The following is a 17043-nucleotide window of genomic DNA, read 5'->3' as shown; positions in this document are numbered from 1 at the left end:
GCTGTGGGTTGGCTTCATCTCAGGGATCGCAGTGTGCAAGTCCCACAGTGACTGGATTAAAAAATTGGGGGAGATGCCCAGTGCCAGGGAGGCATGTCACACCAATGAGAGGTACCAGAATGATGTAAACTGAATAACTCAGGCTCCAAACTGCAACCAGAGACCAGGAGCTGCCCAAACATCTGTAGATTTGAAAGTACCAGTGTAGGCACCAGGCATTAATCCTAATGTATGCTTGCTGGGATTATCCAACACAGACCTAGACTTCAAATGCCTCCTTTGTCCACCAGCAAGAGCAGAGTCACACCCTAAACCAGACACTACTACAAAACTATAGACCTCAATACCCCACTGTCACAAATAGATCTACTAGACAAATAAATAAATACAATTGAACAAAAACATCAGAACTGAACCAACCCTTTAAACAAATGGACTTAGTAGATGTCTATAGAGTATTCCAACCATTAACAACAGAATTCACAAATTTCTCAGGACACATGGGACTTTCCACAAAATAGATCATGTTCTAACTCATAGGACATGCTTAAGTAAATGCAAAGGAATTGAAATTTTCCAATGCATATTATCAGATGGATATTATCAGATCATAGTGCAATGATATTAGAAATTAATGGTAAAAGAAAGCAAAAAAAAAAAAAAAACCTACCTAAATTCATGGAAAATAAATAACACCCTTCTGAACATCCAGTGGATCAGAGATGAAGTTTAAGAAGAAATTAAACAGTACATACAATTGAATGATAATGCCAATAGAACTTATAGGATGTAATGAAAGCAGTTTCACAAGGGAGACTGATGGTGGTAAATTCTCACATCAGAAAACCAGAGCAAGTTCAGATAAATAACCTCAAATGCTGAAAACCTTCTAGAAAAACAAGAACAAGTTAAACCCAAAGCATGTATGGTGAGGGAACTATAAAGATTAGAGCAGAAATTAATGCCATTGAAACTAATAAAACAATACAAAGAATCGAAAAATCAAAGAGCTGGATATTTTCAAGATTAAATAAATGAGACAGACTTATTTTTTTAAAAGACCTAAATCCATGTAAGTAGGAATGAAATAGATGAAATCACAATGGATCTTTCAGAAATCCACAAGTTCACCCATATCTACTTTGAGAACTCATGCTCTAGTAAGATGGAAAACACAGAAGAAATGGGTAGATTCCTAGATACATATGAATTACCAAAGTTGAACTGAGAAGATACAAAAAGCCTAAATAATCCAGTATCAATTAATGAAGTTAAAGAAGTAATTTTAAAAATGTACCAACGAAGACTGTAGTGGTTGATACATTGTGTCAACTTGGCTGGATCGCCTGGGGAGTTCCACACTCTGGACCCTAGGGACTCCAGTGGGGAGGGCCCACCCAAGGGCATGAAGGCCCGCCCCAGAGTGATTCAGCACAAAAGGGCACACAAAGGGGCTGAGGGAGGATTCCACATACCATTTCCTTGGAGGAACTTTAGTCTTTACAGGCAGCTTGGACTTCATCTCCTGGCTTCCAGCACACTCTTCAGCCTTCGGCTTGGATCCTTCAGCTTTCTACTGCAGATTCTTCTGTCACAGACCCAACAGCCAACTGATAGAGACTTGCATGGAACACTGCAGTGAGCTTTAGACCTTGGACTGAATCCTTGTCTTGGGAGTGAAGACACCTTAAATATGCTTCCTCATCAGACTCTGGCTGACTATCGTAAGCCAATCTTGTAACGTCTTGTACATCTGTCCACCTTGTGTTATATCTGTTCCTCTAGTAAAGCCCTAATATGCTCCAGATCATTCCTGGAGCAAGCATTACCTTGATACCAAAACTAGAGAAAGATCCAACCAAAAAAGAGAACTATCAGCCAGTCTCCTTAATGAGTATCAATGCAAAAATCCTCAACATGCTCCCTGGAAACAGAATGTAGCAGATCATTAAGAAGATTATACACCATGACTGAGTGGAATTCATCCTAGGGATGGTTCAAATGTGCACATCAATAAATGCAATATGCCACATTAAGAGAACCAAAGATAAAAACCCACTTGATTATCTCAATAGATACAGAAAAAGCATTTGAAAAAACCCAACACCCATTCATGATAAAATCCTGCAGAAAACTGGAACAAATGGTCCTTATCTCAGTCTGATAAAAGCCATCTATAACAGACCAACAACTAATGTTATACTAAATGGTCTGTACCAAAAGCTTTCACTCTAAAATCAGGAACAGAAGGATCCCCATTGTCATCACTACTACTCAATATAATCTGCAAAACATTAGCCAGAACAATTAAACAAGAGAAAGAAATAAAAGTAATATGGGTAAGGAAGATGATAAGTTATGATTATTTCCTGATGACCTGGTACTCTACACAGAAAGCCCCAAAAACTTCACCAAAAGATACTCAGAATCAATAACAAATTCATTCATCCCTCAAAAATCAGTACCATTCCTGTACACAAGTAACAAGCTCACTGACAGCGAAAATGAAGGAAATAACACTTTCCCAATAACATCAAGAAAAATGCAATCCTTAGGAATTAAGCTAACAAATGAGATGAAAGACCTGTACACTGAAAAATAGAGTACTTTGAAAAAGAAAATTGAATACAATATCAGAAAAGGAAGATATCCTTGTTCTTGGATAGGCAGAACCAATATAGTGAAAACGTCCATACTTAAAACTCTGTTATATGTATTTAATGCAATCCCAATCAAAATAAATATCTAATTAGAGAAAAGAATTATAACATTTATATGAAACCAGAAAAGACCTAAAATGGAAAAAGCTATTCTGGGCAACAAGGACAAAGCAGGGGGCACCACAATGCCCAATTTGGAGTTATAGTACAAACTACTATGATTAAAAATAGCACTGAACTGAATGAGAGGGGGAGAGGAAAGAAGGGAAGGAGGGGGAAGAGAGGGAAGGAGGGACCAAGGAAGGGAGGGAGAGAGGGATAGAGGGAAGGACAGAGAGACCCAGGGATCAATGGAGCAGAGTAGCAGGTGCAGAAACTACTCCAAGCACACTCAGCTAACTTATATTCAACAAAGGAACCAAACCCTTTCACTGGGAGAACAGTAGTCTCTTTAATAAATGGTATAGGTAAAACTGGCTTTCCACATGTGAAAAACTTAAACCTAGACCCTAAACGTATCTCTCACCATACATGACCTTTACCCTAACTGACCCTAATGTAATCCATTCATCCATTGGAAGACTAGAATTTGTTTTAAAAAGTAGTATAAAGATTGCCTCGCATGGTAGTACATGTCTGCCATCCCAGCTATTTGAGAGGCTGAGGCAGGACAATTGCAAGTTTGAGGCTAACTTGAACAACTTGAGTGAAACCCTCTACTGAGATCAAATTTTAAAAGGGTTAGGGATATAGCTGTGTTTCCTGAATTCAATTCCTGGGGATGGGAAGGGGTTAACAAATTATTTTTGTCATTTAGAACTAGGATTGTGCAGAACAGATAGGGGTCTCAGGGCAGCTTACTGTCTTAGGAGATGTCTCAATTTATTTTTCTCTCATTGCTGGGACAAAATACCCAGCACCAAAAATTAAGAAAAGAAAGGTTTATTTAGCTCACAGTGTGTGGAGGCTCCAGTCCATACTCGGCTGGCTCCAAGGCTGAGTAGCATGTGGCAGAGGGCAGCTGCTCGTGGTGGTGGAAGCAGCAAAACAGCAAGAACAAAAGGGTGGTGGCGGTGGCGGTGGCGGCAGCAGCAGAGAGAGAGAGCAAAACTTCTCCGGGCCTCACTCTGTAGCCAGCTGTCTTTCCCGGGGCAGGTGCAGCGCTCACACCCATAATCCCAGTAGCACTTACTCCCATAATCCCAGCAGCGCTGACACCCATAATCCCAGTGTTGGATCATGAATTAATCACAAGCTCTAGAAGCCACCCCATGACTGCATGAGGCTTTGGGGGGACAACTGGACAGCTAGACATAAACCATAACAGGAGAGGATTTCCCAAATTCCTTCATCTTTGCTTTTTATCTATGAAGGGTTTATGTGTAAGGCCTCAACTCTAGTACCTTTCTTCAGGGTAGTAAAATGTCACCTGAGACCATGAGAATCATGGGCCTGTGTGCAGCGGGAGGGCTTCTGACACACCTCAGAGGACCATGGTGAAGTCTGGGTACACTGCGTGGGCTATGTAGACAGAGGGTACTGCCAACCACCTTCAGGACAGTCCCCAGCACAAAGGAGGATCTGGCTCCAAGACAAGAAGCACTAGAGTACAAACCTGCTTTTCACAAAGATTTCCAAACCATAGCACCCACAGCAGCAGTATGAGCATCATGGGGGAACATGGCGGAATGCCAGTGCACAGGCCCCACTCCTGAGCTACCAGGTCAGTCTAGAGGTGCAGCCCAGAAACCCCTCGGGGGCCCAGGATGCACGCTAAGGTTCATGGAAGAGAGGGCTGTGACACAGGACACTCCTGACCCTGCTCCTGTGGATCATGTGAGGGAGACGGGAGAAAAGGGAAGGGAGCGGAATTTGTGCTGCTTGCTCCTTGGGGGGCTGCAGAGAACAGACAGGAGGCAGAGCAGGGCAGCAACCGAAGTACAGAAATACCTGCACAGGCAGCTTCCGACTTTCTCAAATAACGTCCTCACCGCACCAGCTGCTGGCTGCTGACCTGTGTGAACCCAAGGGGTAGCGACAGGGGAAATGAAGAGAATTAAGATGTGTTCTGTGTGCCAATTCTTTACAATGAACGGAGGCCTTATATACTGGAAGCTTGTGCATAAAAATGTTTTCTTTTTAAATTTTAAACAAAAAGATAGTTGGGCATGGTGGCACATACCTATCATCCTAGCACTTGGGAGGCTGAGGTAGGAAGATCGTCATGAGTTTGAGGCCAGTCTGGGCTACATAATAAGACCCTTTCTCAAAAAAAAAAAAAAATGGATGCAAGGGGTACATACAAGTTCTCAGCCCTGGGCTGATTAGGGTCAGTGGCCCCTGTGCAAGTGGCAGGTGCAGCTGGGACCCCCTTGGTAAGGTGTGGCATCCCTCTGCAGCCTCCATGCAATACCACTGCACAGGTCTGGGGCCACTGTTCTAGGTCCCTGACAGCCTGGCTGCTGACTGAGGGCCTGTCCACACCACACTGGACTTTGCAGTGGCTTGAAAAAAACAAAGCCCCTTAGTCACCTCTCTGCCCATCCATGCGGGCCACTAGGGGGATTTGCCCAGAGACTTAGACAGTCATTGCCATCACTAAGAAGGATGACTATGCATAGGAAGACCAAGAATAGACAAGGGAATCAAAAGGGACTGTGAGTCAGTATGGTTGGCTGCAGAACTCCATGAAGCAGTTTTCTCCTGAGAACAGAACTCCAGTGACACAGAAAGACAACTGGAGGGCCGGCCAGATAGCTCAGTGGACTAAAGTACCTGCTTAGGCAGGTGCCAGGACCTGGGATTGATCACCAGTGTGCCATGCCAGCCCCACCCCCAGGGTGCCCTGAGATGGCGACAGACTGGGCGTGGTGGCACACACCTGTAATCCCAGCACTTGGGAGGCTGAACACAGGAGGATCACTGTGAGTTGATCTTTGTTGAGACCCTGTAGACCCTGTACTGAATACATTTTAAAAAGTTAAAAAGAAAAAAGAAAAAGAGACAACTGGAATGTATGTGGAAAACACTGATTTTGTAACCCTAAGAACACAAAGCATATATGAACTGCCTGTCACTTTCTGCATTTACTTTTATATTTTACTCCTTATATTTTGTTTGATGTATTGGAAGGATCACTTGAGATTCACACTTGTGAGGTGAAGTACTCTGAGTATCTTCTTGTGGTTTTCAACATTTTATTTGATGGCCAAATAGCTCCTATCAGAGCAAGTTGGCAAAGGATGAGGCACACCGTGGTTAACATCGGGAGCAGACGTGCTAATTCAATGGAAAGAGGGACGTTGGTGAGGACGTGCATGGTTCCCCCACACAAGGCCTGGCTGGACAGAAAGGCCGGTTTGCTAGGGGCTGGGACTGCTGGCATCTGCAGCACCATGGTCAGCACGCCTCAGCTCAGGCCATCTCCACTGGAGACCTTGCCACCTCACAGGAGACTCAGTATCCTGGAAAAGAAAACCTGGTTAGCCCAGTGTGCACGGCATGCACATGAGGGACCTGGCCCTGGCCAGTGGAGACGTAGCACCTTGATTATTGATCTCAAAAGCTCTATTGAAGGGCGGGTGAGTCTCTAAAAGGATGACGGGCTGGGCTCAGTGGTAGAGTGCTTGCCTAGCAGGCACAACACCCTGGGTTCTGGGCTCTTCAGGGAAGGCAGCATGAAATGGATGTACGGACTGCACCACCAACAACAGGAGGAAGGGAAGCGGAGCGCCCTGCCAGCAGCACTCAACTAGAGCCAGACACAAAGCTTTCAGCACTCGCGCTCAGTGCATTCCCTGCGTGTGACAACCTGACAAAAGCACAAGAGGTATCTAACATGAGGGCCTGAGAAACAGCTGTAGGGAGAACAGGGTTCAGAGGAAGAAAGTGGAGGATGCCAGGACTGGCTTACAGGGATAAGGGTCCTGGAAACACAGAGGGAACGCCAGGAAGGGAGTTGGGGTAGGTCTGCTAGAGAAGAGGGGTAATGAGTCCACCTCCAATTGGGAGGGAGGAGCGTGGCTCTGACCTATCAACAGCATATGGGCAGTGAGGCAGGCTCCCCTGTCCTGGGACATAACACACACCCTGCTTTCTTTCTCTCCCCCAGAGACAAAGATCAGCAACTGCAAATGCACCTTCAGAATACCATACCTAGGAAAGGCTCCTTTGTAAACTCGATTTGCTGGCCTGATGCCCATTCCTCAAACAGGACGATCTGTCAAGTGGAAGAAGATGATGCAGCATGAGATTCAAGTTCTGCCCCCAAGTACAGCAGCATTCAAAGAAAGTGCATGGGGAGAAAGGGGTCCTTCGGAGGAACTCACCTCATTTGATCCAGGCTGAAGCCAGGGTCCTGGAAGGTACAGGGTCTCCTGGGGACCTACATCCCAGTAGCGCCCTAGGTTTCTTCCATTGATAAATATAACTCCTTTCTTCCAGCCCTTAAAACATTAAACAGAGGGTCAGGATTTGAGTTTCAGATATAATGACGTGAACAGTGAACACACATAGCACTACCACTCGTACACCACTGGCACACCCAAGATTAGCACAGTCCAACCCAGATGGGGTGAACTACCAACAAAGGCCCTACATACATAGTGAGTGGAGAGACCTTAGGCTTCAGGAAGGAAGGCAGACTTCTATTTCACTCCCTATATCTGCCCCAAGCCAGGAGAGGGAATTTTGTGGCATATTAATCAAAATACACCAAGCTCAAAACATAGCTGGAGTTGCAGAATTTCAGCTGTGGCAGCCAAAACGTTCTGCATGTCACTACAATATCCTGTCACAGATCCAATGGTGAGTTCATGCAGATCAACACCTGGGATACACCTGGGGACTCATGGATCACTCCCTCTAAAGTCCCCATGCTGTGCATTCGCTAGCTATTGGAAATGGCACTTACTTCTTGGTTGCATTGACTTTTACATTTCAATGCTACCTGTGGCCAAATAGGGATGAGGAAGCCTCCCAGATGGCTGCAGGGTGACAGAGGTCCTTGGAGCTATGATCCCCTACCTGAGGCAGGCTTCTCAGTAAAGGTGCCTTGCATGGTGAAGGCTGAAGGACACATGAGCAGAGGAGATGACACTAACCTTCAGCTTTATAAAGGTGTCTTGAGGAAAATCACCAACTCTCAGGAAGGCAAGAAAAAATGCAGGGCCCCGAACGTCTTTTGTGACTGGTTTCCAGAGGTTGGGGAGGTCCCTAAGAAGGAGTCAAAGGCCAGCAGGAGGGTCATATCTTTGTACTGTGCTACCTATGACCTTGAAGTTAGCCTCTTCCCAGGAGCCTGGTGTCCCCCACCATGGTGCTGGCTGTCTTCAGGCGTATAATGGAGTATGACATGAAACCAGGGCTGGGAGAATGGTCACCGTGCTGTTCCCAGAAAACTGGGAAAGCTGGGGTAATTTCTTTCAATGTTCTGGGGCTCTCTGTCTCCTATCTGAAGACCATAGGTTCATTCCAGGCCCTCTGAAGCTCTCTGAATATCACTATGTCCATCATGGTTGATTAATTTGGGATCCATGGTCAGATACCTGCCTTTTCAGGAATGTAGTTTTCATTTCCAGGCTGTAGATTGCAAAGTTTCTTAAAGGAGAATTGTCCAGATAGAGATCCCCAATTAAACCTGTGTGAAGGCAAAAAAAAGGGGGAGCATAAAGGAGGTGGGAAGGAGTAGAAATGCACAGCTATTACCACAGCCTCTCCTGAAGGAGTCTGCTTTCCTAGCCTTATCTGTCTGGAAAGTTTTCAGTCTCCTACACTGGTTTTTGCCTGATTGTTTTGTAATGCTAGAGACAGAAGGCAGGGCCTCATGCACGCTAGGCAAGACCCTACTTCTGAGTTAGACCTGAAACCCAGATTCTGCGGTTTTCCCATCCACTACACCTCCTGGATGGTACCTACACTATTTCACTTTATTAGCACCATTCTCGCTACAATTCCTACACAAGGATTCAGGACAGCTTGGCTGGGGATGTTCAAGTGTATCTAAGCATTTCAGGTAGGAGGTATGTGAAGTGTGTCCAGAAGTTCTGGGACCAGGGGAAGGACACACAGAGGTACCATGCTCCACAGATGGAAGAGTCAGAGTCCTTAGAGAGGGACCCTAGCTATTACTTTCCTCCAGAAATAACTTCTACAGCTTTTTCTCAAGGGAGCCACTTTCAAAACCCTCTGAAAGAAGAAGGGCCATGTGGTAGCACTGGTTTGGTAAGTAGAGAATGTAAAGACATCATCACAGTTTCCAAATGCAGGCCTCCCACAGCTAAGAGAGCATGTTCCCTTCCAACACATGCCTGTCCTCAAGTGCTCTCAATCTTGGGCAAGAGGCATAGGAACTCAGAGCACAATGACTCAGGCATCTGCACTTGGAGCCCACCTTTTCTTTCCTTGCTCATATCACGCCCACAGGCAAGTCGGCCTTGATTCTCCACCAGGATCCTCAGGATGTGAGTGCCGTAGAAGCCCTATGTAAGGCAGACCCAGAAGAGTGAGTACCACAGACTTTCTAGGCTACCCATGTGGCAGAGCCAATGACCTGAACAGAGTGAATGGTGGTTGATGGGCTTCAGAAACCTATGGACCTCCAGCTCAGCCAGGCAAACCCTTGGGCTCCTGCTCTGCCTCTTCACCCACATCCACCCTCCAGGCCAGGCCTTTCAAGGAAGGAAAAGTCACTTGATCATTTTATTAGAGACCTTAAGGGACTGGTGACTGACTGTTTTTAAGTAGCAAATATTCAAAATGGAAAACTCTGCTCACTGAAAGGCTATCTACCAGTTCCTCAGAGATATACATAGCCCTCCCATTGTCTTTGCTGAGTTCCTCTGCAAGGGGCAGTCTAAAGGGCAGTGGAGGAGTAAATAGGCTATCCCAGGGCTAAGCCACACTTACAACTGAGTGTACAGCCTAGCATGCACTAGAACTATCTGTTCATTAACATAGGGTTATACCATGTTAATATACAGCTTAATATACACCTTAATATATAGCTGATTAGTGGAATGATCCAGGACTCCTAAATACTTCTCATTTAAAAACACCTGTGAAAGAAAGAAGAAACAATTGTTAGTTCCTCTATGGGAAAGAAGGAAAGAACACAGAAAAGCAAAGAACACAGTATATCTAGAGCCCTACAAGCACCCTAGAAGTTTACCAAAACAGTCTGCATTTAAAGCATTACAGTGATGAGACACCCAAGATGAGGCCGTAGAAAGGTGTCCTGACATGACAGCTGGGGCCAGCCACGCAGCCCAAGCAGGCAGGATCATTAAACAGACCACCAGGAAGTTAGAGAAATAAGGAAGGTAGAGACCAGTCAACATCTTGAAGGAAATGATGGCAAAGCGAGGCATGGGAAACACCAAGACAGAAACTGATCCATCTGCCTGAATGCAAAAGCTCTCATGTGTGCAACTCTATGAATGACCCAACACTCAGGAAATCGGCTAGACAGCCTCAGGTTCTTATCTTACTACCATCACTCTATCTGTTTGTAGGCATGACCTGAAGGTAAACCCAAGTCTTTTCTGTTATCTACCATACTGCATTGGCCCTAGATTATGCCATGCAGAAGACTTGACTCTAACTATGCAAGGCCAGATAAGGATGAATAACTTATTATGATCTATGATACAATTTTAAGTGAAATTTGACTAATGAACTAAAGTTAAAAATCTACAAGCATTAGCAACATAAAAATATCAATAAATTAAATACAGAGTTTGCATTTTAAGCTCACTAGAGTCTAATGACAAGGTTTATATATTTCATGACTGTTCACTGAATACCTACTATCTAACTAAATATTTCCTTGGAATAATGTCATCTATGCTAAAGGACAGCAACAATTGATGAACTTTGACGGAGAAGGACACATAGAAATGATCAGAGCATACCACACTAGCAACCTCAGATCTGTGGACAGCCTGCCGTGAAAGAACTGAAAAAGGAATAATGAGTCCCAAGCAGCTTCAGAATGAGGCTACTTGGCAGACTTGGGGGAAGTGGCCAGTGAACCCACTGGAGGGAGGTAGTAGAGAAGTGGCAGGCTGAGCTTCTACTTGGGGCAGGAAATCCTGAGGGCACCGTGAGACGGGTGGCAGGGAAGACAGTGAGACAGTGGATGAGGGTGAACAGTCAGAGGTAAGATGCTCAGCTGTGAGGTTCTAAGAATAGTAGACAAGAGACATAGGGATGAAACTAAGGCAATAGTGGCCTGAATGTCTTAAGAATAACTGATGAATGCACCACACAGGACCTTGCTGAAAACAAGGAAGCCAAGGCAAAAGGAAGGAAAGCGTGTGAACAGTGCGCTGTTGGGAGGTGGTGAATCCGTGAACAAATATGTGGTTTCCTTAGGGAGATAAAGCATTTGGTTTAGAACATGTTAAGTTGGGGAAGTCCATGGGACACACACCAAATGATGTACATGTCCAGTAGGTGATGACAAATACGGTTCTTCCACAAAGGAGATGAAGGCTGGAGTCACAAAAGCAGAAGCACAGGTTCAGCATCCCTATCTGAAGTGTGTGGAACCAGAAATAGTTCAGATTTTGGAATTTTTAGAACTTTGAAATATAATGATACCTCAGTGAACAGACTCAGCTCATTCCAAATTCCTAACTGAACACCAGGAAGTTCAAGAATTGAGCATATTTTTTCCATAAGAAATTATGAAAAACCAAATAGTGGGTTCTGAGACCTCAAAACTAAGTACAAATTTATTGTTCTAGCACTTTAACAAATTATGCAATGACTTCTTTCTTTAACTCTATTGTGGTTTTCACTCTTTTCTTCTTAGCTCAATTGCTGATATCACTAACTTGCTTTGGAGCCAAGGTTACAATATTTTATGCAAATAAAGTGCAAAACAAAAGCACAGTGATGAATGTTTTATAGCACTAACACAGCACAACATGTTGCTTAGACTGAAGCATTGTTCCTTTGTGTCCAAGGTCAGACACGACACACGACTCACTTTCGGCTTACACAGGCTTTTTCAAGTCAGATTTTTGGCCCAACTATCAAGCAAATGTATGGACACCAAGCAGATGTTTCTCTAACTTTGCTGTTCCAGTAGTGGAAAGTGTGAGCTTGGAGCCATTTGTGAGAAATAAGCTCTGTCTTTTCTGACAAAGCACAAGGCCCAAACAACTCTATTTTGGATTTAACTGATGTAGCTGTCTACTCACTCTTCCCTCTGCCCCATTAAAACCCTGAGCTCCAAGAAATAGTGACTATGTACTTTTCCCCAAAACACAACTGGGTCCTATGACAAGAACCAAGGACATCTGTCCCCACAGGCTTCGACCATGCTCCCACCACCTCTCGAGTTAGTCAACTCTGGTAAATTACAAGCCTTTGAATTCAGCCAATGAATTTAAAGGTCAGCTGCTTCTCCAGCATCAGGGAAAAAAGGGGCAGCCCTCCTCTGCCCTGCACACCCACTACCACAAGCCTGTGCCCTCCTACAGAAGTAAAACATCTTGTCCAGACTTCTTGATAGCTGAGTGCTTTATCGTCTAGACAGACAAATGAGTTTGGGAGTTTATTTCCAACATGTTTGACAACCAAGATATCACCATACTTGTAAAACCTTTAGGAGACGAACATCCCTAATCCCAAAATCTGAAATCTGAAAATTTTTGAGCATGACGGTAGCACCCAAAATGTTTTAGATTTTTTAGTACAACAGATTATGGATTTTTAGATGAGGGATGCCCAATTTGTTCTCAAAGGCTTGGAAAAAGATGACATGGAAATTTTGAAGAGCAAGTAATTTTAATCAAGCCCTGTGAAAAAGAGCTGTTAGCCTGGAATAAGATGAAGCCTACCAGTTCAGCTCTGAACCCTTCTAGTTGAATATCATTTGAAACTCACTTAATTTCTGTGAGGTTCCCTTGTTTGTAATAAATATATCAGATAAGTATTTCAAAGGTTAAGAAATAATCTAGTTGTTAATATGCTATGTAAACATTAGGAGTTGACATGCAATAATTATGGGGACTACGTAAGCTTTACCATTGGCTCCCTGAAGGTCCACGAATGTTCTGCGGGTATCCACACATGTCAGAGACACAGCAGCAATAGCATTTGACCACTGTTTAGACATTCACCTCAGCAGTAGTTGGGTAATCAACAGACATGCGCCACTTGTTTGCAGTCCCTTACCTGCCCCCGGTCTTGAACATGGCCCCTTGAGGTAAGGAAGCCTCCTTTGCTGATGGCAGTCTCATAAAGTATGTAGCCATACGCCTGACCGCTCCCTTTATTCACAGGCAGCTGCTCCATGGAGATCGGCTTGGCAGATCTGATAGGCTGTGGCAGAGACAGGAGCAACAACTAACGGTGCAGGCTGGATAGAAAATTTCAGAACTGCCACCTACTTCTCCAGGAGTATCAGAGGGAATATGAATGATAATCATGTCTAAGTGTGGGATGTAAACTGCCCCCTCTTGTTTTCCAAACCAGCCTCATATCTCTCTGTGTTTACTAGTTAGCAAGGTATTATTATATTATAGAAGAAAAAGCAGAAGTAAAACAAAACAAATAAATAAAACCAGAGTGATTTTTGAGTACTGCTCATAGACTCATGGTAGTCTAGATAAGATTTCTCATCCCAGGAATTCCATCTAGCTATGCCAGATTCTCCATGGCCTTCTGTTTCCCCTTTGACATCTCCTAAGAGAAACCATTACAGCCCACAGTCTAACTTCCACACTCTTTTATAAGCTGCATTTCTAGCACTGACCTAGAGTACTCCATGGCTCCTTACACTCTTGTTTACTGCACTTCTCCCCCTAGAGGTCCAAAGATGCCTCTAGGGCTGTGCCACCCAAATGTATGCAAGAGGCATCCCCAGCCTGCTCCTTTTCCTTTAAGAAGGGCAACACTATCCATCCATTTAAGAAGCAGATATGGATATGGAGTCCTCTTGTCTGCTACCATGTCCTAGGGTATGTAAGTCAGTCGTCATCACTTTTACAGAATAGCCCTAACTGATACCTGCTTCCTGAGCTCACCTTCACTACATTCCTATTTGGTTTCTCCAGCATGGCCCAACTCTATCTGTGCCTCACAGAACTAGCAAATTCTTCTGAAATGCCAAAGAGAGTCATTTGCCTTCTCAGCACTGTGAGTGCAGTGTTGTACCCTCTCAGCATAAAAGGTAGCCTTTCAGAATTCAAAGAAGTAGATGATTCAGATATGTAGCGCAGAGTCTGAAACATCCAGGGGACCCAAGAAGCAAGAAGATAGCAAAACCTAAGAGAGCTGCATCAAGAGCAATAATAGGAACGAGAACTAAACCAACGCCACTGTGTACTCTAGTGCCATTTTAAACTTGTTTCTGTTTCCTTCAGTTTGTTTCATAACCTAGCCTGACACCACCCTATGCTTTGTCATAAGACCACTTGTCCCCTATGTAAAACGTCAAACACTTTCCTTCCTTTATGCAGGTTAAGCCCATGCATTGTAGGAGTATTTCTGTAGCTGCACTAAATCATATCAGGAAAAACCTAATCTCACCCCTAGGCCTGGAACTAGGCCTGGAATTAGAATTGCATAAATATTCTCCCCTATTGCCCTTCAGGCTCGGTGTTGGCTCATGTATGGGGTGACTACTGCTGGCTTGTTTGTCTCTGCATGTGGCCTCCACAAGTGACTCAATTAAATAAAAACATTTGCTACAACAAGAGAATAGATAGCAACTTGAAGGGGCTTCTGTGGGCCTACTCTGGGCCGATTAGAGCCTCGCAGAGACCTTGAGGGCTGGGGTTTTAGAGCACTAGTAACACACTTGTTGGGAGGACTGTGATAGGGTGCTAAAAGTATAAATCATTATAAAAGATCAACAAGAGCACAGAAGTTTATTGGCTCTCTTCCAAGGCCACATAGGAATAAATTCAGTTTTCGGATAAAAGAAAAGAGCTTCTTTTCTTTTATGTATGAGCAGGACAGGATAGATGACCCATAAAGACATGATAGATAACTCACGAAGCAAAGTTCTTCTGTGTAGAACAATTCAAATGAATGAATGCAGAAGGAATTACAGAGTTAGAATATCACTGTCAAGGCTTTTAATGAAATACTGCTTAATTTACCAATATACAGCTAATCTTGTTTCATCTGTACTTTAGCCTTTCCTCCCTCCCTTATGTAGGATTATTTTAAAAACAAGATCCCATACATAAAGAATTTCAACTATGTATAGTTCAACATGTATTTCAAAAGAATAAGACTTCAAAAAGCAACCACAGGAGTGAGTGTGTGGGAGAGCTTCCGGCTACCCTGCGCCTGCGGGACCTGCCGTCTCAGCCCAGGCACAGAGTGATGAGACCCTCTTCCACCCCCTTGGGACGGCCCCCACCACTCCACAGCACCTCCCCCACCCCACCTGCCCAGTAGGAATTTCTGCCATGTTCCAGGGACCCCCAGATCCAGTCCTAGCACAAGCCTGGTGAGTGTGTCCAAGAGCTTCCGGCTACAATGTGCAGGTGGGACTTACTGGACCCAGCCCAGGCGCAGCGTGGGTGAGACCCTCTTCCACCCCCTTGGGACAGCCCCCACCACTCCACAGCACTGCCCCCACCCCATCCACCAAGTAGGAATTTCTTCCATGTTCTGGAATCCCTAGATCCAGTCCTAGCATAAGCCCGGTGAGTGTGTGGGAGAGCTTCCTGCTACCCTGTGCCAGCGGGACCTACTGGGCCCAGCCCAGGCACAGCATGGGTAAGACCCTCTTTCACTCCCTTGGGATGCCCCCCACCACTCTGTAGTAGCCCCCCTCCCCACCCACTGAGTAGGAATTTCTGTCGCGTCCAGGGAACCCCTAGATCCAGTCCTAGACCAGGCCCGGTGAGTGTGTGGGAGAGCTGCCTCTCCCCCTACCCCACCTTGTCCCCTCCAGACTCAGCTGAGGCCTGGCATATAGGCTGGGGTGAAACCCTGCAGCTGCAATCCCTGCAGAGAGTGTAGGGGACAGAACCACTCAGCTAGTCCAGGAGCAGAACATCTTGCCAGAGAGGAACAACAGGTACACCCCAAGGGCAGCAGCAGGAAGGAGCTAAGCACAGCAACCAGACCCAAGCCAGGCACAACTGGATAAATCCAAACTTTGTAGATCTGCACCTGAACTTCAGTAGGTGCTAAGGCTATAACTGCACGAAAGATCTACAACAAACATCAGAAGACACTGCTACACAAAATGACAACAAGAAGGAGCAAAATGCAATCTCAGAACCCAAGCCCACCCATAACAAGTGCAGAGGACACTAACACAGAACAAATTGGGAATCAGACAGCTGAAAGCAATGAATCAACGGCTTCTGAAATAAAGAAACAGCTGCAGAAAGGTATAGAGAAACTCAGATTGGAAATGAAAAAAGAAATCCCTGAATTAATAACATGCAGTAAAGAATGAAATGCAGAAACATATGGAGGAAACCCAAAGCCCACCCAGAACAAGTGCAGAGGACACAGGCTCAGCTCAAATGTATGAATTAATAGTGTCGATTGTAAATAAGCAACAGCAGAAAGTCATAGAAGAACTCTGAGTGGAATTTTCTGAAATAGGAAAAGAATTCTTGGAACTCAAAGCACCTGAAGTAAAGGATCAACTACAGAAACATAGGAAGGAAACCAAATCTGAAAAAAACAATGCAGTAAAAGAATTAATGCTTCTAAAGAAGACATTGATTAAAAAAAATAGAGGAGATTAGAAAAATGATGGATTCCTTGAATGAGCAATACAGGAAAGAAATAGATCGCAAGAAGAAAAGTCAAAGAGATATAGAGGAAATTAAAATCTCAATCACAAGCTTGCAAACCATTTAAGTGAAAGTGAAGACAGAGTTTCAGATCTTGAAGACACTGGTGCACACAGTGAAAAGGTAAGAAAGGATCCCTTAAAAACAACTAGGATGCAGGAAAAAATAACCCATCACCAGCAAGATGATGCAAAGATGAACAATGTGAGACTAATAGGCATCAATGAGAAAGAAGGACACAATACAAATGACATTAAAAAAATATGGGTAGAAGTAATAGCAGAAAACTTCCCAAATATGAGGAAACAATCTGATATTCAGGTAACCGAAGCATATAGAATGCTAAGTAACCCCAATCCCATTGAAAACACACTGAGACATATAATAGTCAACATCCCAGAAATTCAGCTCAAGAATAATATACTGAAGCCGCTAGAGAAAAGAAGCAGATCATACTCAAAGGAAAACCCATCAGAATTACGGCCAACTTCTCTTCACAAACCATGAAGGCAAGAAGAGCATGGAGGAGAGTACTTCAAGTCCTCTATGAAAACAAATTCCAGCCCAGACTACTATACCCAGCAAAACTCTCTTCCAAGTTT

At 44.4% G+C, this 17043-nt stretch overlaps 1 protein-coding gene across 7 annotated transcripts in view; it reads right to left on the bottom strand.

Moving 5' to 3' along the window:
• Positions 1 to 5846: 5846 nt before the first annotated feature.
• LOC101591612 (beta-galactosidase-1-like protein 2) overlaps positions 5847 to 17043 on the bottom strand; it is a 99655-nt gene continuing 88458 nt past the window's right edge. For 6 of the 7 annotated variants that reach the window (XM_023703823.1, XM_023703824.1, XM_023703825.1 and 3 more), the window contains 8 exons: positions 12846 to 12992; positions 9653 to 9715; positions 9052 to 9139; positions 8211 to 8298; positions 7763 to 7874; positions 6989 to 7105; positions 6816 to 6879; positions 5847 to 6124 (listed from right to left, as the gene is read on the bottom strand). In XM_023703823.1, the coding sequence (XP_023559591.1) occupies positions 6117 to 6124; positions 6816 to 6879; positions 6989 to 7105; positions 7763 to 7874; positions 8211 to 8298; positions 9052 to 9139; positions 9653 to 9715; positions 12846 to 12992 (687 nt within the window). In that variant the 3' untranslated portion in view covers positions 5847 to 6116. The remainder of the gene's footprint in view (positions 6125 to 6815; positions 6880 to 6988; positions 7106 to 7762; positions 7875 to 8210; positions 8299 to 9051; positions 9140 to 9652; positions 9716 to 12845; positions 12993 to 17043) is intronic. The other variant, XM_023703826.1, reaches the window with a different exon arrangement.

This window comes from Octodon degus, unplaced genomic scaffold, assembly GCF_000260255.1.
Source record: "Octodon degus isolate 3935 unplaced genomic scaffold, OctDeg1.0 scaffold00182, whole genome shotgun sequence".
NCBI classification, from domain to species: domain Eukaryota; kingdom Metazoa; phylum Chordata; class Mammalia; order Rodentia; family Octodontidae; genus Octodon; species Octodon degus.
This window is presented reverse-complemented; position numbering and strand designations above follow the sequence as displayed.